Source organism: Crocodylus siamensis, chromosome 4, assembly GCF_052110815.1.
Source record: "Crocodylus siamensis isolate JL-2025a chromosome 4, ASM5211081v1, whole genome shotgun sequence".
In the NCBI taxonomy this organism is placed as follows: domain Eukaryota; kingdom Metazoa; phylum Chordata; order Crocodylia; family Crocodylidae; genus Crocodylus; species Crocodylus siamensis.
Window position 1 is genome coordinate 173754547 of NC_143398.1, and position 23356 is coordinate 173777902.

Genomic DNA, 23356 nt, shown 5'->3' on the forward strand with positions numbered 1-23356 from the left:
GGTGTCACACGAAGAGAATGAAAGCATTTCCTCCTCTCTACTTCTAAAGCTTCAGGTGATCTCATTACATTTTAACTAAAAAACAAAAGAATGTACTACATCAGTGGTGGCCAACCTGCAGCACACGTGGTACCCAGCAAATCAGGGAGGGGATGTGTAGCACAGCAGCAGACTGCACAGGAACAGAAAGCAAAGCAACAGATCGCAGAAGGAAAAGGGATCCAAGTAGCACTCAGAGGGTATAGAGCTAATCTGTGCTGTGCCTGACCAAAATACTGGCCCCACTGTGCCACATGATCAAATGAACAAGTTAGTCCCTTCCTTTCCCTAGCTTTTCCTACTTTATCTTTTATATAGAACTTGCATTAAGTGGAGAAAAAAAGACAGATGAATAAGGGAGGCCTTGTAATAACAGCAAATGCTGACTGACAGTTTCCAGAAAACAACCCACTTCTCACCTTTCATTTCCTTAGTTTCTGCACAAAACCATGTACATTTTCTAATGAACATGGTAGTTCAGCACAGCTGGTTGAAACAAAAACCAATGAAACAAAACAACAACCAAGAACCTGAGGCTAAACTTATAACCAGGGATCCTGGTCTTCTCTTTTTAGAAAATTGCAAATTCAATTAAAAGCCTCCAAATTCATGTTTTTCCGCGATTAAAATGAAATGGTATGATATAGACGCAGGTAGTCCTCGACTTACAATGTTTCGAGTTACAGCATTTCACACTTACGTTTATAAATTGACACCCTGTTTCAACTTTAGAATGCCAGTTTTGACTTACAACTCTTGATCCAATGCAATGCCACACCAGTGAACAAGTTCACTGCATTGCTTATCTCCCTGGAGAGCATCTGTCCAACCTTCCTTGGACACTTTCTTTAGGAAAGCAGACAAGCCTCCAGAAAAACCTGCAGCCAAGACTCCTGAGAAGACTCCAGCCAAGAGCTCTTTTAAAAGTCCAACCAAGAGCCCTTCAAAAAGTCCAGCAAAGTCACCTCAAAGAAGTCCTTCCAAATCTATATGATTGCTACTTACAATATAAATATATTAAAGGTAGCTATATTACTCATCTATAATTGACCGAGTACAGAATTCTGGGGTATTTTTGGTGAAAATAGGGTATCGGACCTTGATTCAGGAACCAATCCCCCATTTATAACATTATTTCTTATGAGAAAATTAGTTCCAAATTCCAATGTTTCAACTTAAGACGTGGTTTTCAGGAACCAACTGTGTTGTAAGTCCGAGGACTGCACACACACACACACACTTATACAGGTATCAATTTAACACATTTTATTGATACATTTACAATTTTAAAGCCATTTAGAAGGCTACCAGTGCCTCAATCATTATAATAAAATAAGTTCTAAATACCTGTATATTCTGGCATTTGATTTTTTTTTTTTTTTATCATGGAAAACCAGAGCTTTCCCTTCACTCACCAGGACGCGAGTCCAGCTGTGGCTGTTGCCCTGCTGTTCTGTGGTGCTGAGCAAGCCTGATATGCCAGTGCCCTGCTCCTGTCCATGCTGTTGCCCCTCATTCTCAAGCCAGTCCCCATCCCCAGCCCTGCCAGTGCCCCTCACTCCCAACCCACAGCCCCGGCCCTGCCTGTGCCCCACACGCCTGACCCACAGCCCCCCCGGGCTGCTAGTGCCCTGCACTCCCAAACCAGTCCCCCTGCTTGTACTCCCAAGCCACAGCCCTCCCAGCCCCAGTGGTGCTCCCACAGCTCCCTGCACCCCCCCCAGCCCTGCTGGAGGGCCCCCCGTTACCCCCCTTCCGACCAGACCGGGCCGGACTGCAATGGCTCTGACTTGTGCAGGTAGCAGCAGCTGGCCCCAGCGCAAGCTGGAGGAAGGAAAACGTGAGGCCTGTGGCACTCCTCTGCCCTGGGCTGGGGCTCCCGTGCCAGGCAGCCTAGCCATGACTTACCTGCACGCAGCTGCTGTAGTGCTCCCACCATGTTGCCTGGCTATATGTCACCCACATGAGGGTGCATGCACACATGCATATGGTGCCCTGTCTCCAATCACTCTCCCCCAGCTCCCCTGCAGCCCCAAGCAACCCCCTGTAGGCTGGCAAGCTGCAAGCCTGCAAGAGTAAACTTGTGGGTTCCCCACATTTTTTCCCCTTCAAAGGAGAAAATCTGAATTTTCCCATATTTTTCTGCCACACGTGGAAAACCTGGATCTTTTCTTATAACAAAGATAAGCAGCAGAGCCTGAGCATAATAAAAATACAAGAGATTAGAAAGAATAGCATGTTTTTCCTCATATTTTAAGTGCATTTCTAATAGTTCTGCTATATTTGGAGTGGCTCCATATTTGCTGACATACATTTAAGTCTTCTGTTGATTTTAATTTGAAAATCCTAAAATTTATTAAGTACAATCCACGACTAACCTTAGCTTTACTACAGCATATGAATTTAAAACATTTAATCAATTTCAAGGGAGCTAGAAGTTTCAGTTGTGGCATTCACTTCTGAGTCACCCTGCTATTCGGAGCGTTTTTTCCAAGTAAATTCTCTCTCAGCCAGCAACTTATTTCCTTACTCCAGCAACTCTAGAGAGCAGTTAAGGAAAGTTGATTGGTTAGTTGATGTTCTAGTTGTAATAGAGTAAGTTATTTTATAAAGGAATTAACCTCAAATGCTATGAACAAAGATTCAAGTGGGCAAATAATAGATCTCCCTCAATCTTCAATTTGATGTATTATACAGTATATAATTGGAAAAATAGCCCAGCTGGATACAGGGAAAGTAAGAACTCCTGCAGGCTCAGAAAGGATTATACAATAGTCTTAGAACTAAATTCAAGTACCATGATGTGAAAGACCCAAGATCTCAAATATGGGCAAAGCCTTTAAGAAATCTTCTAGTCAGATGCACAGAATAGAAAATCCCTGGAACAGACACAGGATAGCTGCCAGGTAACATTTTTACTGGCAGGCAAGTCCTGATTTATTCCCTCACTGTTCCTTCAATTAAACAAAACAGGTTATCTCAACACATAAGTGTGCTCTCTGTGTCTAACTGTTGCCAGCTCAGAACATAAAGATAAAAATCATTTTCCATATTATGTGCTAATCACCTTCATCCCTCCCATTCCATTTGAGTTTACCATTCCATCCTCTTCCTGGGGCGTGTACTGGGAATGCTGCTTTGGGAAGTTTGCCCTAGAGTTTCTCACCTTGTGGCACTAAAGCAAGCCTGAAAATATAGGCACAATCTAATTTGAAAGGAAATTTATAAGGAAAGGACACCGGCCAAATTAATACACTCTAGTAACTACAAGCTGAGATGAAGGGTTCTGTGGTTTTAACCACTACATGCGGAAGGCAGCCAGTTGTTTGAAAAATTAGTAATAAAATAAATTTTAAAAATTAAGATGTGGTAGGATTCAAGGGAAGTAGCACTTTCTATACAAGTTTGCATTATTAGTAGTAGGCACCCAGTAGATCACATTTTGTACTTTAACTACTTGAAAAATTTATTTTAACGACTACAGAAGAAAACAACAACTGTTTACTAGGCAAACAGTGACATTCATTTTAATTTATTATCGTAGTTCAGCATTACTCTCATTTACTCCAGTGCCTTTTTCAGATCCATTTTGCTTTTAGTAAGTTTATTATTACTTTAGGGTAGTAAATTGGGAAAGAGCCCCTCACACTTCTAGCTCAGATTGGTTTGGAAAAAACACAATATACTTAATTTTAATGTCAGATAATGTTGCTAATTATCTCTTTTAAAAAGACAAAAACTGTAGAACTCAATTAACTTCCATTAAGTGCAGTGTATTAGGTCCTCCAAGATAATGAAAATAATATGGATTTATTTTATATTTAATGAAGTCCCAGAGAATTAAGTTTTATTCTCTCTCCTGTTTCCCCCTCCCCACAAAAAGTTTACATTACAATGCATTTGAATTAACATGGTTAAATGAAGTAACCAGGAAAACTTTAATGTGAAAAATGTAGGGAAACTCATTCTGCTTGTGGAACTGAAAGGTTATATCATGTCCACCCTAGTCTAAAATTATCTGTTACTTGAGAAGTCAGGTACATGGATTACTCAATACACTCTGTTCTCCCTCCCTGTTTTTCCCCCCACTGTGTTACTGTGTTTTCAAAAGCACTTTTGCTATGCGTGTCTAAAGCATCTAGCAGAGATCATTCCTGCCCCAGACCTTACAATCTAAAAAAGCAATAAAGAAAAGGGAAGAAAGAATTATCCCGCGTTGCAAATGAAAGAACCAAGGCTCAGAGATTAACAGTTAGCTCTTCCCAAGTATGCTCAGCCCACATACTCCCACTTGCATTCACCAAACCCAAATATATATGGCAGTGAGCAGCAGATGGGGAGTGAGACCATTCACTCCCTCCACTGTTCTGGGTTTGGCAAAGTGCAAGAAGAAGGCTGGCAAGATATGCTCAGGATTTGTCTATACAGTGTCCCTAAGTGACTTGCCTAGAATTACATGAGCAGTCTCCTGTAAAACTAGGAACTGGATCCAGATCTTCCAAATACAGCTCAGCACTGTCATCAAAAGGGCACCCTTCTTTTCTCAGGCAAGGTTCTTTAAGCAGAAGTGACATCTTTTATTAGATCAACTGAGTAGTTGGAAAAAAGTGCTTAGCAAGCTTTCAGATGCAAACACCCTTCTTCAGACCCAGGAAGTCTATGCTGTTCTGAGACTCCAAAGAACTAAAAACTTTTTTCCAACTACTCAATAGGTCCAATAAAAGATATCACATCTACTCAAAGAACCTTGCCTGCTTACGTCTTTAGACCGACACAGCTACAACCAAAAACTATATTCTGAACTTTGATAATTGCACTTTACTGATAGGTCACTTGATTTAACCACAAAGTAAAGTGTATGACAACGTATCAATAGAGGACAACTGTCTTAAGTAGGTTAACGTTTTAGAACAATCACTCAATCTACGCAGCACCAGAAGATAGAGAAGGACAGTAAGCACACAGCATTTTAATAAATAAAAGGAATCTGCTGAATGCATGAAGTGAAGCAACAGTAGTCCAGAGGTGACTGCTGTGAGCTCTAAAGTCCTATAGCTAAGGCATATAATTTTTTCCTCCCCAACTAATTAGATATAATTTCAAAGAAGGGATTTGTATTTCTAACGCATAGCTTCCACCTCCATTTATATAAGTGGAAAGTTCTTTTTCATAAGTACAAATGTGAATTACTAACACCATGAAATGGGAGCAGTTATTTATCAAAAAATTCTTAGCCTCTACAACTTGAAATGTTGTGTGTCAAGATATTTACAGGTAAAGTAATTTTATTAATAATGCTGTATTGCTTTTATGTATAATTTAGCACAACATATATTTAAATTGCCAGTGCATAAAGCATAAGCTTTCTGAAGTGACCTCAAAGAGAAGAGTCACCAGATTTTTTTGCTCTAACTTATTCATTTAGTGCATTTGATAGCAGTTTGACTAAACACAGAAAACAGTTGCAATGACTACACAGGCAGGTTCTCCTATCTGGATGTATTTCACACAGCAACAGAGGGAGAAAATTAAAAAAACAGGCATGTGCAATTCTGCTACCAGAGACGTTGGCAGAGGGATTCACTGACTGTAAACATCAGTTAAACTAACAAATTTCACTCACAGGTGAATGGACTACATAAATGTAAAGCATCTTTAAAACAAGTGGAAAGAACATTCATCTCTTAATTCTACCCCTATCACTCATCAGATTACACCCTCCTCCCAGTTAGGAATACAGAAAAATAACCCCAGTACATACCATGTCACTGCTATCTAATAATATGTATTGACAAAAAAAATTTAAATTTTTCCTATTTTTAGAAATTGCATATAAAAATGATATTAAAGGAACGTTACTGTTACAGCATTCCAAGTTCTTACGCAGAATTTAGGAAATACCAAAAGTAAGGTATTTTTGTGCAAGATTGGTTATAGCTCAGTGGTTCTCAACTGAGGTGCCAGGGCCCTTTTCCAGGGTGTTGTGAGCCTCTTCCAAAGGTGCCACAATGTGCGTGTTGCCGCAGACAGGCTGAACTGCCCCATGCACTTCCTGCAGAGGAAGACTGGGCAGCAGTTGAAGGTGAAGCCCACATTCTTCTTGCAGCACTTCTTGGTCTGAATCTACATGCCCCTCCAAGAAACAGAGGCATGTTTGGCAAGGGGTGCTGTCCTTCACCCCTCCACTTCCAGGAAGAGCATATAGAGTCAAACCAGGAAGGACTACAGCAAGAATGCATGTTCCAAACTAGCCTGCTGCTCCGCCCATCCAGGGCAGTCATTTGAACTGGAAATGTAAGACTAGGCTGCAAGAGTACTTCATACTGCCCATCCAGGGATCCAGGCTGGGCTGCCATAACTCTTCACACTGCTAAGCCAAGGGAGTCAAGTTGGGCTGTACCAGCCCTTTGCATTACCGGGAGGACCTGGGTGCAGAGACACCCAGGGCAGGTAAGACCACCCTCCTCCCAGAAAACCCTAATACAGGCAGGAACACTTGGCAGCACCCTGGTTAAGAAGCACTGAAATAAGCAGAGACAGCACAAGAGTGGTTCTCCGTCAGATGGCCCACCAAACTCAGAAAAGTTGCACAGGGGTGCCCTGGCTTCAAAAAGGTTGAGTGTATCACTACTATAGCAAAGAAATCCAGCTACAGTATCAATCTGGCTATTGAACAGTTTCACAAACCGATTGTTATGCCTACACAACAATAGCGGCTTTAAATATCCAAATTAAACTCAGTAACATCAATCACACAGCCAACACTGCACCATACATCATCTTATTCTTTTACGTAAAAAAGAGGATATTGGTTTCTGAAAGCTATGTGAAGGATATTCCTATATGATTTTGGAACATGCACTGAAACCCACAAGGACAACAATCTAAAATAATTCCACCAAGAGTCTGGACAAAGTCAGAACTCATCCAAGAAATCCCCTTTTAACCTATTAATCAGAACAGGTTTTATATATATAGAACACAACTATAAAAGCCGGTCTTGCCTCAGGAACACAAGACATTAGCAAACATGCGAAAGCAAGAACTTTTTAAAAAATTGCCTAAAAGTGAGCTTTGATCCAATGTCTTCCGTTTCAAAAAAATATACAGAAAAACTTGAGAACAAAACCTCCCAAAAACAGAATGCAGGAAAACAACACTACAGTCCTACCTTAATAGAAGCAACGTGGAGCAAAGTCTCTCCTTTATGATTTCTTTTGCTAGTTGTGCTCTGGGCAGGGTACTTCTTTGACACAGAGGGACTCTGCATAACTGCCATTTGATTACAGTTTTTAGGAGTGGATGGAGTAGATTCGGCTTTTGATACCAAAGAGCTATTTATTTCTTTAAAAAACGACAAGTTTTTTGATTTTGATATGGAGCCACCTGTATGTTTATATACGGGAGAAGAAATATCAACTAGACTGTCATCTTCATCAGCCAGAGGCATATTAGTACAGCAATTCTGTGGCGACTGCTGGGTGACCAACTGCCTACTGGTGCTCTTCTCACTTGTTCTACGTCTTTTAGAATGAGACAAAGCAGGTGATCTTGATTGCTGCCTTCCACGTTTTAAGAGAGTCGCTTTATTTCCTCCTGGTGGGGGTTTACCTGTAGTAACATCACTCTCAATGGTATCTTCTGCAGGACATGCAACTTTATTGCTGTCGTTACCTTCCACAGGTTTTACTTGTGTGGACATTTCCAAGTATGATTTGCTTCCATTTTTATCAAAGTTAGTTTCCTTTACTGATTCCTGTCCTAATGTCTTTTCAGTACTCTTTGGTTCTGGGGTGCAGGAAACTAATGGCTGACTGCAAAAGGACACCTTTTTTCCATTGAATTCATCTAAGGCTTCTTTTTCTTCAGGTCTACTGGCATCTTTCTGCTTTTTCTTCACTATACCCCATACTTTATTGAAGTCTGCTAGGCGTTTCTTCTTCAGCTTTTTTGTTAATCCCCGTGCTGTTTTACTTTGCTTACAAGTCTTTTCATGAGAAGGGGAAGGAGAGAAATCATAAACAGAAGGTGCATCCTTGGAAGCTTTATCAGCATTGGTCACCTCCTGATTCTTGTTCAAGATGCATCTAATCTTTCTACTGCGTGGACTGAACCACATTTTTATCTGCTTCTTATTTCCCATATCTTGATTATCTCTTATTGATGTGGACAAGTCTTCTCCAGAATCTGGTGGGAGAGCTGGATCTGAAGGGTAACAAGATGGTAAAAAAATTGAACACTTTTTGTAGAACACAATCCTTACACAAGTTATTGAAGAAAAGTCTGAAATACTGTGCTAATTAAATACAACTAGTCTTGGTCATTTTAAGGATATACGAAAGGCTGAACCCATGAAGCCAAGCAGTAGGCCTAAAGCCATCTAAATTACTGGAGTATAACTCTTGTAAGCACTATGAAGGGCATGGCTGCAGGGTGTCTAATCATTTCAACCAACCCTCCAGGTTAAGCAAATAGTAAATTCTGCAATTTAAATTAGATGAGAAAAAGTCATAGGCTTGAGAAGCAATTATTAAATGAGTTACCAAAGCTCCCACTGACAAACGCCACCGAGGCCTGAGCTCTGCAGGCTGGATCTGGCCCAGAAACAGCAGGCTGCCAAGCCCTGGTTTATATGTGTGGGATTAATCAGAGAGAAATTGAGAGCTTCAGAAAGCACCTACTACTGGTGCAATCCCATCCTCCCCCCACTCATGCTCCTAAGAACTTTTGCTTTGATGTAACAGGCTGCCCACAGGCACCATCTATCTCCTACCTTGGGTGTTGTCAAAGAAAAATCTTTGGTTTCAGATGCCGATGGCAAAAAGGTCAAAGGCTAACATAACATATTTTATCATTATAGTTCCGTATCCAACACCCCCCCAAGCTTAAATGTAAAACACATGCGCAGTCAATCTCACATGAAACCTGAGCAGAAATGAGAAACACACAGAGTCTGTTCACAGTTATGATTGGCAGTCCTGTATTTATTCATGCCTGGCGTGTTGTAATAGGCCACCCTGCAAGCTATAATTTTAGAAAGATTTCTGCCTTCAGTGGAGATCTCCATGCACGCCCAGGAGACATAGCCAGCAATTTGGCCAGTCGCTGAACTCTCTCCCCGCCTACGGTAAAAATTTTCAGGCGTATCCGATTTTGTCAACTCGTCTGTTCTCGTCAAGAGCTCTCGAAAGCCTGCTGACCAAAGTCACCTATATACTTTGCTTAAAAATCTGTATTACTTAGTTTGTAATCTGAACAACAAAATATCTACAGTGCTGTGCTAAATAGCTCAACTTCTCTTTTTACACCGCGCAACCACGACTTCCTTCCTATGCTGCATTCTTCTGTAGTGTAAGTAAAAATAAAATTTCTGTGTAACCAATACTTTTTAAACCTCCTGACTCCGCTCGCTTACCCACCTGTCTGACCACCTTACCCCACCCATGTCCAGTCGGTCGTGCCGACCCAGGCTCGCAGGTCAAGGGTATACCGGTCATCAAACAGGTGGAAAAGGAAAATCAGACTGTAGACTTCTCTCCTGCCTCTTATCAGCTGAAAACCTTCATTACACCTGTGATTTACCAGTAATATAAACTGGAATGGAATTATATTTTAAATTGAAGACTGTTTATCTCCATTACTGTTAAGGGGAGATGTGTGGTAAGCTGAACTAAGCCAATAAAATAAATAAACAAATAAATAAATCTCATGAGGTTTATACTCAAAAGAAAAGTATCCAGAAGAGTGACAATGTTATTAAGAGGTTATTAAGGCTATTAAGAAGTTTTCTGCTGGAAAATTCATTTCAATGGAATGAATTTGAAAGATTCAAAATAAATAGGTGACTATGTACACCAAGTCAAGTCCATAGTATTGTTAGTCATATTTGTGATTAGAGAAGTAAATAATTAGAGATCATTAGAGATTAACTAGAGATGTAAATAAATAATCTAGAAAAAAAACACAGAGGAGATATAATGGTTTTAGTTTAAACAATATAAGCCACTTAAGAAAAGGAGCAGGTAAGGGAAGTAGCAATTTAAATAATGCATGTAAATAAACTACAGTAAATGTGCTAGAATAGCATGGGTCAGCTGTTTGAACTTCATTAAGGCTCCTTAGCTCACCTAATTTAGCAAGATGCTTCAGTCTGTACTGGCCATACCTCATTATGGCCTATTACTTCGTTTTTCAGAAGGCCCAGAGATGCAATCTATCAAGGCACTGATGATTGATCAATCAAGGCACTGTCAATGCTGGATCTCAAATCTAATGGCTGCAGCAGTAACAGATATGGCTGGGAAAAGAAAAACATTCGGTCCTAGAACTTGCCAGATTAGCCAGCCCACTACAGGACACACTATTTCTTGGTCACCCATGCAGCAGCATACACTGCAGTGTAAGAGAGGGAAGCCAGAGACTCTATATTATTGAATCATTAAATAAAAGGTGCAGAAACTTGAAGATCTTGGAGAGTCAAGTCAACAAGAAGTTATTTGATTCTACTACCCCTTCACTGTGCTGAAAAAAAAATTAATAATAATAAAAAAATCCTTGCAGATAGTTGCAAAAATCATATTAGATGTAACTGGTATTGGAATGCTAGGGAAATTTCCAGAAAAACAAACAAACAAAAAAACAGTATAGGGAGCTTCTCATCACCAGAAACTTGGGGCCTTTTGTGCAGTGAAATGGGTTTGACTAGGTGAGGACATCCCACAAAGTTAGTTTCCTACAACCACACAAGCAGTGACACCCTACTGGACTTTGGCCTCATTAAAATTTCTAGGGTTGTCCTAATCAAAATTGGAGAACACTGACCAATAAATCACTTTACCTAGCGAAGCAGGTAGAATTGTAAAAAATGAACGCTAAGGCTAAGATTAGCTGTTTAACATTCTGGAAATAAAGGACTGTAAATCAAAATGGAGTATTTTATGAGTATTATTTCTATTTCAGTACATTAATTTTCAAGCCATCATTTTATCTTCTCTGCATCTTCTGTTTTTAAGGTCTGTAACAGTACCTCTTTTTAACTCTAACCATAGCAACCTGGCTGATAGCAGAGGCAGACTGTTTCCCACTCCCAATCCCCCAAACAACCTAAAATTTGTCATTGTTAACAAAATTTACATGTGCAAAACACAGGAAGAACTGCAGTGATACAGCTAATGATAAACAGTGTGGCGAAGCAGTCAAATACAAAAACAAACATTTCAAAGGCTCTTTAGACAGGATATTTCAAGGTTAGATATTTTCCTATCCTTATTTAAAATTCCCCTATAAATCTCTTCAATCAAAGTGTGTTAGATAGTTGGAAATTCAGTTAGCGAGAGAAATGTGTGGCATCAGGCTGATACTTACTTCAAGAACAATATATCCTCAAGCTAACTGATCAATCATTTAAGTATCCAATTACATCTACAGCATACAGGCATGACGGCTGTCAACTACAGCACTGTAGCAATTCCGTTAGCCTAAGGGAACGGGCTTGATGCAAAGGAAGAAAAAAAGTACTTAAACTGAAACTCAAATCCTATAACTAGTTAGCCTTCAGAAAGATCTCAAATCCTGTTTTGTTTTTAACATCTAAAAAAGGAAGAGCTTGACTGAAAACAGATGCAAAAGAAAATGTAGACATTTGTTTGTCTTGTCCTCAGTGTTTACACATCTAGCAGTTTCTGTTCTAAAATATTTACCTTGCTATAACTATCATCTCTACAGAATAGAAAGCAAGAGTGAAATCAGCTTACAAATGTCATTTGTGTAAGGAGACTGTGCTAGATGAGATTATTTTTCAATGAAAAAAACCCCCCCGGAGTCCAAAACAAAAGCCTAAGTGATAAATGGGATCAAAGGCACCGTCCTTCAGAGGTAGATTATAAATAAGCATCAACACAATTAAGTATTTACATAGCAAATTACATTTGCTAGAAATATCCCATTGTTGACATCAGTAACACAAGGAAAACTAAATCATAAAGTTTCTCAAACTGGTCTTTGAATCTTAGAAGAATACTAGTACCCTGTGGTAAAGCACTGAAAATATATTCACTACTTGCCTAGTGTTATTTTTCCTATAAGCAACTGTTCCACTTGCTATAAGGTCACTGGATGACTTAACAGACAAAGATATTCAAGAGACTCTTTTAAGAGAATTCTATACTGTGAAAATGTCTGAGAACTTCCAACTTTGCAGACACTTACTGCAAGGATATCAGTATGACTGATCGTACAAAACCTATTCCAACTGGCTAGCCTCAGTTATTGGGATTCCTACTAAGGGTACAGTCCTTGGACCACTTCCCAAGAGCTTCACCAGGGGCCAGAAGATCCCTCATCTAGTATCAGCTATATTTTGAACTGTTCTTCAAGACTAATGAAAAACAACCCACAATATTCGTTCTCTCCTCCCTCTTCCCCTGCTCCACCTTCATATATTTCAGGACTAACACCAAAAGACCAGAGAAGAAACTAAGAAAGTAGCAACTTCATTCCATTCAAAGCCCCCATAATTCAATGCATCTAGAGAAGAGTTCTGGGAGAAAGGAGACAGATCCCAAGACACTATTCCATCACTTCCTTCTTGTAACCTCACCCCAATTAAGCTTTGTCTTGGTAGCAAAGGGAACAATGGATCTTGGATCCTCTCTGATTGTCTGCTACAATGTCCAGGGGGAATGAAGCTCACGCACAAATGAGCAATACAGTACAAAAATTGTACATTAGGTGCAAAAACTAGATTTTAAATATGCAAATAGTAATTTACATGGAAAAGGATACTATCAGATAGCCAAGCATATTCAGCTGAGGGCCCTTCAGTGAAAATTGCTGGTAGACTTTGATCCAGAAGGAAGTGTTTCCAAGCAGGAAACAAGTCAATATAATTTGTATCTTAATGTACATGAAAAAAAAAAAGAGTTAAATGTTGACATTTAAATTATACTGGTCTAGTATTATTTAAATGTGATCTGAGTCACCTAACAATTTTTTTTTTAAAATGAGTACCCAACAGACTACATATAATAGCAAACCCATTTATTCCAGGATACATGAAGCATTTACAAAGTATAAAAAATAAACCTACAAATAGCATTATTACAGCCAGTCTGTAACTGCAGCAAATTTATCCTGTATTACCTACACATTAAATATAACATCAATATTCACGATAAAATTTTGTATTAACAAAGTTTGGCTTATTTTCACACAATAAAAGAATTGCTTTATTCTGACATATTAGAATTCAATTCCTTGAAAGTAAAGATGATTCAGAGCAGACAAAAAATGTTAGGAAATACAGAGACTTTCAGCTCAAGACCTATATCTCCAAGTTTTTTTGCTGTAACGCAATAACAGACTACAGCGGGAAAAAGGAGCAATTAGAAAATGTGGTTTAGCTATCATTAATCTCCATCAAAGGAATATAATGATGCACATTGTGTGCCTTTCAAATTACTCTCTATTATGGGTTTCAGAACAGAAGTTGAGAAATCTCTTTGACAAACTAGTCCCTTATTAAAAATCAAAGGGAAGTGCTTTGGTACCATCTGTGCAACATTAGTGCCTTCACTGAAGAATGATTATTTTGCAAGTTAAGTATTCAGCAGTGAAAAAAAAAAAAAGGAGAAATTCCAGCTATTCAAACACTCATCTCTAGCTATTATGAAAAATGTCACAGCACACATGAAATGCAATGTAATCTGCTACAGAAGGAGTCCGACATTTTCCCCTCCACACCAGAAAAGGAGAAACTAAACTGAGATCCTAATAAAACCTAATCAAAGTTAATCTTTCTTGCTGTCCATAAGCATCAACATCTGACCAACACCTGCAAGGTCTAGCTTAATACAAGGAAGGGGAAGAGAAAAATCAAAGGCTTTCAATTTAACTCTGTTAGTCTAAGGCAGACTGTGTTAAGAAGAATAAGGTAAAATTATCTATAAATGGTTGTCAGGAAAATTTATGACAGACAATCTCTTCTCTTTAAAGTACACTGAACCGAAAAAAATCTGGTGAAGTATTTAGAAGCTCATTTTGAAAAGCATTACTGTAAATCAGGCTTCTTTATCTATAGCACACTATATACTATGTCCATGATTCGACAAGTTCTTCCTAATTACCCACCTTAATTACAGTAATTATACACTTTATAGTAAATGCAGGTAATAAGGTTCACTTGGAAAGGGAATTGTCAAATATGGCAGAACAAAAAAAAAACCCTTGCAACTCTGGGGGATGACAGCAATGCTAATGACAATAATTCAAGGAAGTAGGATTCCTCCTACTTCTCTACTGGAAAAGAAGACTGCACCACCGTCTGTGGAAGGCTGGAAAGCAAAAAAAGAGTACCAATAGTAAAAATGTTATTAGCCATTACAGTATCACACATATATTCATAGGATAAAGTTTTTAAATAATAATAAAGTCCCCCACACCTACAGTGCTTCTGAGGAAACACAATTAAAAATGTTGAGACTTCGTGGCACACAGCCTATAGGTACGTATCTAAAGCACTGAAACAATAAGATAAGTAAGGTATGATACCACCAGACACACTGCATGCATTAATGCACATGTAGGGAAAACAGAAATTAGTATGCAGGCACAGTAGTTGATTTTCCATTATATGCTCCATTTTATGCCTGTATAAACATAATCACACCCTAAATATGTCACAATTGCTTATATGCAAAAGATATGCTTAGTTGTTTAAGCAGCAGCATCTTAGATTCAATGCTGGCTAAATAGAATAAATTCTTAAGTAATTCTAATTTTGAACTTAATTACATGTGAATTAAAAAATTACACTCTCCCATTCACTTATTTAAATAAATGATTGTATGTATTGCCACCTACAGGCTGTTTCTTACAATACTTGCATTCCATTATTAACCAATTATTTTAAGATGGGTCATACTGAATACCTTTTTGAAACTGTAGATCCCACATTTCAATTACAGGTGTCAACTAATAAATATGTAGAACAAAATAGGCCCTTTTTCTTTTAAAGGGCAGAACCCAAATCTATGCGTTGGGCTTTGATTTTTACATCTTCATACTACTAGTTACTCCATACCCAAGGGCAACAGAAATCTTCAGGTATTTAAGTATTTTGTTTGCTTTTCTGCTAGATCCTTGGCTCCCAAACGTAGGAGCCCAGAAATATAAAATATTAAGGATAATCTTAAGGTTAAGACCAGACTGCTAGCCAGCACGTATATATTCTAGCTCTAGCTTTGCTACAACAACTTCAAGATATTCCATTTTTCTGTAATACTCTTCCTTTCTCCCCTTTCTTACTGAGGCAAGAACTATCAAACTACCTATAACAACATAAAACAAAATGGAGCTTGGATCATTGTTGAGGAACATAGGTGCTACTGTATGTTATGTAATAAAAGACAGACCCCATGTTCCATCTTCCTCTCTTCAATTAAAATCTAACAATAAAAACTCAACTCAGACAATTCCTTCTTCCATGTAAGCTGAAATCTAGATGGTTGTTCAAAAACAACCCATCTGCCCACGTGCTTAAGAAACTGAATTGGCGTAGAAATGCCAACATCAAATATGTACCCTTCCTCCGATACTCACATAAGTTCCACTGCATTCAAAAACAGATCACTCCTCCAAATTCTGATTTTATTCACAAAGGCAACATCCAGCCTTAATGCAGCAAAGTTGCTATCTAAAGAGACAATGTGAATCTAGTTTTGATCCATCTCTCAATTCACTACTGTTATGCGTAGCCCTTAACAGAACTGGGCATCTATGGCTGATTGGGTCCTCTCTTCACTTCTTTAACAACTATTAGACAACTATTTAGTGCATTTCCCTGTCATGCTATCACTCGCTTCTTCCACAATCAAACCCACACGTTGTAAAGAAAGATGAGATACTGGCACTTTTCAATGGAAAAAACCACCTAAATTTAAACAAGTTCTTTAACATAGCGGAATTTGTTCTTAGAAATCAAATATAATATTCTGAACTGAGATCCAAGCAGGCTTTTGGACAGCCTAAAGCTACATGCAACACCAGTAGGTACTGGGGAGAAAGCACTCCTTAATTAGTCTATTGTGCACCAACTGGATAGAGAAAATAATTTCCATTAATAAACCAGAAGACCTGAACTGATCAGAAACCCTAAAAAATGAAAGACTTATACACATACAGTGATATTACATGATGTTAACTTTATAGTGGGTTAAGGGCTCTTAAAACAGGAGTGCCTGCATGTTATCACAGGAAAACTTGAGTTAAGCACTCTCCGCACATCTCAAAAATAGTCCTCTTCTGGCGAGTATTATTTCTAGCTCATTTTGGCTAGCTTCTGTTGCAGTCATGTTAGACTGCTCCTGAGGGCCAAGACAAGTTGAGAGCCCTCCAGCATCCCAGGAAATACCATTACAACCATCCCCACGTGGACACTCTGTCTTTCCTCAGAGTGACAGTTGGGGAAGCTGGAGGAGTCCTAAAAGTAAGAATTCCCTCTCACTCCGCTTTCTTCTGATTCCAGGCTCCTTGGCACTCCTTCTGCTAGCTCCCCCAGCCCTTGCAGCTCACTTCCCCACCAAAACATTCCTTGGCTCCCTGTTTACCTATGCAGCTCGTGCTATCCCAAGGGAGCAGACAGGGAAGGGGAAGCCACCTGTCCACCCACCACCACACTCCACCCAGAAAGTGGCAGCAGCAGGCAGGTTCCATTCCCTACCTGCTTCCCTGGGTCAGTACTGACAGCAACAGGTGAAAGGAAAGCTGTGGGGGTGGGAAGGGCAGGGAATCTGAAGCGAGCAGAGGTTGATCCAGGTCAGCAGGGGCAGCAGGCCTGATCCAGGCCAGTGGGGGCAGGCAGGCCCAAATGGGACCCCCCACATTGGGCATGATCTAGGTCAGTGGGTAGCAGCAGGCACAATGCCAACTGGCAGGGGACAGCGGGCCTTGATCCAGGCCAGTGGCAGGCAACAGGCCCAACCCAGGCTGGTAAGGAGTGATGGGGGCCCAATCTAGGCAGCTGGGGGCTAGCAAGGGCCTGATTTGAGCTGCAGCCTCATTCCTGGGATCTATATGGCTCCACAGAGCAGGCAAGCCAGGTAGGCATGGAGCCAATTTGCCGGCTCCTTGGCAGAGGCAACTTGGCCTGCGCTCTCCAGCCCTCATACAGTGCATGTCAGAAAGGGTATTAAGCCTTAAATTTGCAACTGCTCACAGCACATGCTAACTTTAACATAGCCTAACTTTTTTTTAAATTAGCACGTGCTAATCATAATGTGTAAATATACCCCAAGAAGGGGGGAAGATACATTTTCAACCAGTTCTTTCTAATACATTTGCAAGCAATGACTGAGCTCTCCTATAGAGAACACCCACACTACGCTCTCTGGTTTCTGATGGGCTAAAGGGTACATTTCATGGTCCCTCCTTGCTTTTTTTTTTTAAATTGCCTCTCATAACCCAACTGGAAACTTACAAAAATGCAATTATCTACATTATGAACATTTTCAGATTGCAATATTGAGTCACAAGGACTTAATATTGTTTTATCTACACAATGTATTGTTGCATCATATACATCTCACACCAAGGGATACAATTCCAAAAGTAATAAGATAGAAAAAGAAAATTACCATATTACTGCAAACTGAACATTTTCAACTCTTGTAGCCACTTGTCATTAAATATAGTTTAGTAATATGTATTTTTATTTAGACACATTAGTTACCTACTTATGTATTTAAGAAAAGCTTTGTTCTTAAGTGAGTGAAAAACACAAAAAGGCACTAATATTTAATATAGACAGAAACTACCCAATAATGGAAACTGAATCACCACATCAATTTATATTTTGGCATTATTTAAAATCACCATTACAAATTATTAGGCTCATTAAGACCACTGGGGCATGTCTACATGAGACACTAAACATGCAACAGAATAATTCTACTGTGCATTAGTGAATCATAGCAAAGCTGTGCTCTTGTGCTAACACGCAGAATTAGTCTACTGCGCAATAGCATCTCTTAAAAGATGTGTGCTGGAGCATTTAGTTAGTACCAGTTATTACACATACTAAACTTAATGTACAGTAACCATAGTGACTTAATGCACAGGTAGAAAAGCCACATTGCATACCAATCTAGCACCCTGAGAAAGTGTCAGGTTTCTCAAACCTTTCTTCATCTTTAAAGAAAATATTTCATTTGTTTCCTCTAGTTTCTACCACTTTATGTAAATTATATTTTCAAATACATTTAATTCCATAGTTTATGTAGTTAAAATATTCATACAGGAAACTACACCCGAGACCAAAATAACCTTTGCTCACTGATTCTCTCCCCTCTCCCCCAACCACACAGATCTTGAATACCATTAAATGTCACTTAATAAATAGAAAAAGGTTTCTTCTTGGCTATCACTCTTCAGTACAGGGCAAAAAAAACAAAAAACAAAACGAACCTTAAGCCAACTACTTCAAAAGCCTCAGAAACCAACCATCCCTAAAGCATTCCACCATTTTCTTAAAGCATGTCAGCATTCCTAAATTATTTTCTCAAAATTCCTTTCATTTTATTCATAACTTTTGGTCACCAAGAGTTTGTAATAATGTACAAATACAACATCTTTTATACTTGAACATATCCCCGAACCCTGCTGCTTCAGTGAGGTAATAATCTAGTGGTTGGATGTAAAAAAAGACTAGTGTAGAGACCGTGAGGTAAACATATTGATGGAATCCAATGGATAATACACGAGAATATTCTATTTAGACAGATATACTGGTAATAAGCTATGAGCAAAAAAAAGTTCTTTTCTGTAATTGACAGGTAAAATTAATGTTTTCTAAAATGCAATGCTACTTAAATGCTCTTTTTGGGTTTAAGGAAAACAGACACCCATTTACAATCATTTTGCTCCAATTTTTCCTATTTCGTCAATCAGCCTATATTCAGCTTGGAAATCCCACAGCAGTGCATAGTCAGTAACACAACTGTCATTGCTGACAGACTTCCCCTGTAGAGAAGAGTCACATCACTCTGGTTTGAGAGAACACCGATGAACTGAGTGTCACAGGGTGATGGCAAAGCATAGCCCCTAAGGGCAAAAGGGGAACCCTGGGACCCGAAACAAGGCTGGGGAGAGGAGGGAAGAAGAAAGAGCTCCTTACCTGCAGCCAATGACGCGGGAAAGCCAGAAGTGGCAGCAGGACCCACGTGGCTGATTAGCTGCGTCTTTTTCAAACTACAGCCAGCTGCGATCAATAACGATCTGAGCCGGCGCGGGGGCATAAAGAGCACCCCGAGAGAAGAAGAGGGGGAAGAGAGCTGGAGACCAGCCAGGAGGGGAGACAATCCTGAAGCCTTGCTCGGAAGCAAGGGAGAGGCCAGCGGCCAGTTACGAGGCTGGAGCACATTCCCCAAATGCGAAAAGGAAAACGCCCAGGGAGAGGCAGCGGATGCCTGGGCTTGTGACGGTGGAGCCAGGCACAAGAATCTGGGGACAGAGCTCAGCGCTAGGAGACACCCCGAAGAGAGGGGAACAGAAGAAGACCCGGCAATCCAGGTGGGATCAGCACGGGTTTGGGGAGCACCCTAGAGTCCATCTCGGCAAGGAACCATAATATAAGCAGTGAGAGGGTCTGCAGAGTCCTGGATTCTGCCAGGTGGAACCACTTGGATAGAGACCGAGTGAAGAGGGGAACCAGAGTGTCTGGAAGCAGTCCCGAGTGGCTATTAGGAAAACACAGCATCCAGCCAGAGAGGGGTGCTGCAGAAAGGATTAAGTAAGGAGAGGATTTTCTGCAGGACGGGGAGTCCAGACTTCAATTTGTAGCCCAAGAGACTTACAGGTAGTGTTTTCTTTTGGGGCTTTGTACTAAGTGGCCCATGGTTAGAGGGCCAGGAAGGAACCCTTAGAAGGATTCCTTACCGCCTGGGTCTAGAGTCAGGACAAGCCTACAGATTCGCCACCAAATATCTCTTCACCCATCAAACTAGATGGGGCAACTGACAACTGATGCCCAGGAAAAAGCCAACCTATTAAATAGGTACTTTGCGTCAGTCTTTCATCAGTCCCATGGGACGCCCATGCCTGCTATGGGACTGGGAGATCCGGGTGTTGGGGACCCCCTACCCTCCATAAATGCTGACCTCGTGAAGGAACATCTTGAGAAGCTAGATACCTTCAAGTCAGCCGGCCCTGACAATCTGCACCCCAGGGTACTCAAGGAGCTGGCGAGCGTCATAGCCCAGCCCCTGGCACGGATCTTTGAAAACTCCTGGCACTCTGGTGTAGTGCCCGAAGACTGGAAGAAGGCCAATGTGGTGCCGATCTTCAAGAAAGGGAGGAGAGTGGATCCGACTAACTACAGGCCCATTAGCCTGACTTCTATCCTGGGGAAGATCTTAGAAAAGTTTATTAAGGAGGCCATCCTTGATGGACTGGCCCAGGCTAACATCCTAAGGGATAGCCAGCACGGGTTTGTTGTAGGTAGGTCTTGTTTGACCAATCTCATTTCCTTCTATGACCAGGTGACCTATCACCTGGACCAGGGAGAAGAGATTGATGTCATATATCTTGACTTCAAAAAAGCTTTTGATCTGGTATCCCATAATCACCTCTTGGCCAAACTGGCCAGTTGTGGCCTTGGCTCCGCCACGATCCGCTGGCTGGGAAATTGGCTCCGTGGTCAGACCCAGAGGGTTGTAATTGATGGCAGTCACTCATCGTGGTGCCCTGTGACCAGTGGGGTCCCACAAGGCTCTGTCCTGGGACCCATACTGTTCAACATCTTCATTAATGATGTGGACACTGGAGTCAGGAGTGGACTGGCCAAGTTCGCCGATGACACCAAACTTTGGGGCAAAGCATCCACGCCAGAAGATAGGTGGGTGATCCAGGCTGACCTGGACAAGCTCAGCAAATGGGCACACAAGAACCTGCTGGTGTTTAACGCCGAAAAATGCAAGGTTCTCCACCTTGGGAGGAAAAACCTGCAGCATCCTTATAGGCTCAGCAGTGCTACGTTGGATAGCACTACAGAAGAAAGAGACTTGGGGGTCATCATTGATCACAAGATGAACATGAGCCTGCAATGCGATGCTGCGGCTAGTAAAGCAACCAAAATGCTGGCGTGCATCCATAGATGCTTCTCGAGCAAATCCCGGGACGTCATTCTCCCCTTGTACTCGGCCTTGGTGAGGCCGCAGCTGGAGTACTGCATCCAGTTTTGGGCTCCACAATTCAAAAAGGATGTGGAGAAGCTTGAGAGAGTCCAGAGGAGAGCCACGCGCATGATCAGAGGTCAGGAAAACAGATCTTACGATGATAGGCTGAGAGACATGGGACTCTTTAGCCTGGAAAAGCGCAGGCTGGGGTGATTTGATGGTCACCTGTAAGTTTATCAGGGGTGACCACCAGGATCTGGGGGAATGTTTGTTCACCAGAGCGCCCCAAGGGATGACTAGGTCGAACGGTCACAAACTCCTTCAAGACCGTTTCAGGCTGGACATAAGGAAGAATTTCTTTACTGTTCGAGCCCCCAAGGTCTGGAACAGTCTGCCAGTGGAGGTGGTTCAAGCACCTACATTGAACACCTTCAAGACTAAATTGGATGCTTATCTTGCTGGGATCCTATGACCCCAGCTGACTTTCCTGCCCTTTGGGCAGGGGGCTGGACTCGATGATCTCCCAAGGTCCCTTCCAGCCCTGATGTCTATGAAATCTTAACATCGCAAGGCAAGGGTCAGGCCCAGGAATCATCAGCAACTCGGCGTGGCTGGGTATTAGGATGAGGTGTAGGGAAGGGCAGACCCTTGCAGAAGACCATCACCCCAAGAGTCCCAACTCCGGATAAGCTTAAGTAGTCGGCCCCTCCACTGAAGTTTTTCGAGCAAAGTTGTGGCAGGCAAGATAGGGGCGGGGACTTCTCCTAAGACCTATCCAAAATAGACCATTCCAGGGATGAGGCGACAGGCAACCCCATACGCCAGAGGCCAAGCAGCGCTACTTCAGGGCGCTAGGGTCTGGAACCAGCTTCCAAGAGAAGTGGTGCAGGCTTCTACCCTGGGGGTGTTTAAAAGGAGGTTAGATGCTCATCTTGCTGGAGTCGTTTGACCCCAGTATTCTTTCCTGCCATGGCAGGGGGTCAGACTAGATGATCTGCTCAGGTCCCTTCCAACCCTAGAAACTATGAAACTAATGTTCGAGGCCCGTCGGTTGCACTGAGACTTAGCTCTTTCCACATCATTAAGCAGCAAATATAAAGCAAACTTCACATGTGCAAGCTAATCTGAAAATGAACAATCGCTTCATGTGTACAGGTGCATCAGTGCAAGTGATTAGCAACAAGTGATTAGCAAAAAAGAACTCAAGAACTGATCCTGAAACAGGATCCCCTTGAACAGGACTTATTGCAGAACACGGCCCAAGGATCTAAGGGATTTTCAGACTCTTGAATGTAGAATCCAGCAGTGCCAATTCTCGTGGAAACTCCCAATTTCTGAGTCAAATTAACTCTGACTTGTGATCTCTGGGTGGAGAGATCAAATCTCAAGATTTTTTCTTCTGGCACATGTAGAGCAGTGTTGTGCCAGTAATTCTGTGGAAGGGAAGGGGCAAGGGGAGCCCCCCAATTGAGACCGCCATAGTCAGGGAGGAAGTGAAGCAGGGGCTGGGATGAATGGGGCCCCAGGGCCAGGGTAGGTCATGTGAAAGAGCTGCAGGCAGCTCATCCAGGGGAAGAGTGGGGGATATACATGTCCCCTGGATTTGTGCACGGGGCAGAGGTGGGCTGCAGGCTACGGCACTGTGCCTTGCTGCCTTTGCCCGAGAGCCATGTGTTGGTTGCGTCACACATCCCCTCTGTCTACCTGGCAGCACTGCACAGCTCCCAGACCAAAGGCAGCAGAGTGTAGAGCCCCAGCCCGCAGCTAGCCTCTGCCCCATGTACAAATCCAGGGGGCATGTGCCCCCCATCCCTCTCCCATGGGTGCAGGCAGTGGCAGGGAGAGCCCCCACCCCCACACGCACCTGGACAAGTTGCCCATGGCTCTGTCACTCAGCTGGTCTTCATGTGCCTGAGTGTCTGTCCACCTGCCTTTCTGTCTTTGTCTGTCTGTCTGTCTGACCCTCACTCCCAAGCCACAGCCCCACCAGCCCTGCCGCTGCCCCTCACTCCTGGCCCACAGTACCCTCCTAGGGTTTACATGGACCCCCCCACTCCTGAGGCTCTAATCCCCCCACACATACACCCACAGCCCCCCACACCTTCACAAATAATACCCCCCCACACACACACTTCAAAAATAGCATCTTA

At 41.7% G+C, this 23356-nt stretch overlaps 1 protein-coding gene across 1 annotated transcript in view; it reads right to left on the reverse strand.

The window, feature by feature from the left end:
* Positions 1 to 23356, reverse strand: part of BARD1 (BRCA1 associated RING domain 1) — a 78511-nt gene that overhangs the window by 49863 nt on the left and 5292 nt on the right. The window contains exon 4 of the mRNA XM_090044935.1: positions 7211 to 8244. Coding sequence (XP_089901061.1) covers positions 7211 to 8244 — 1034 coding nt within the window. The remainder of the gene's footprint in view (positions 1 to 7210; positions 8245 to 23356) is intronic.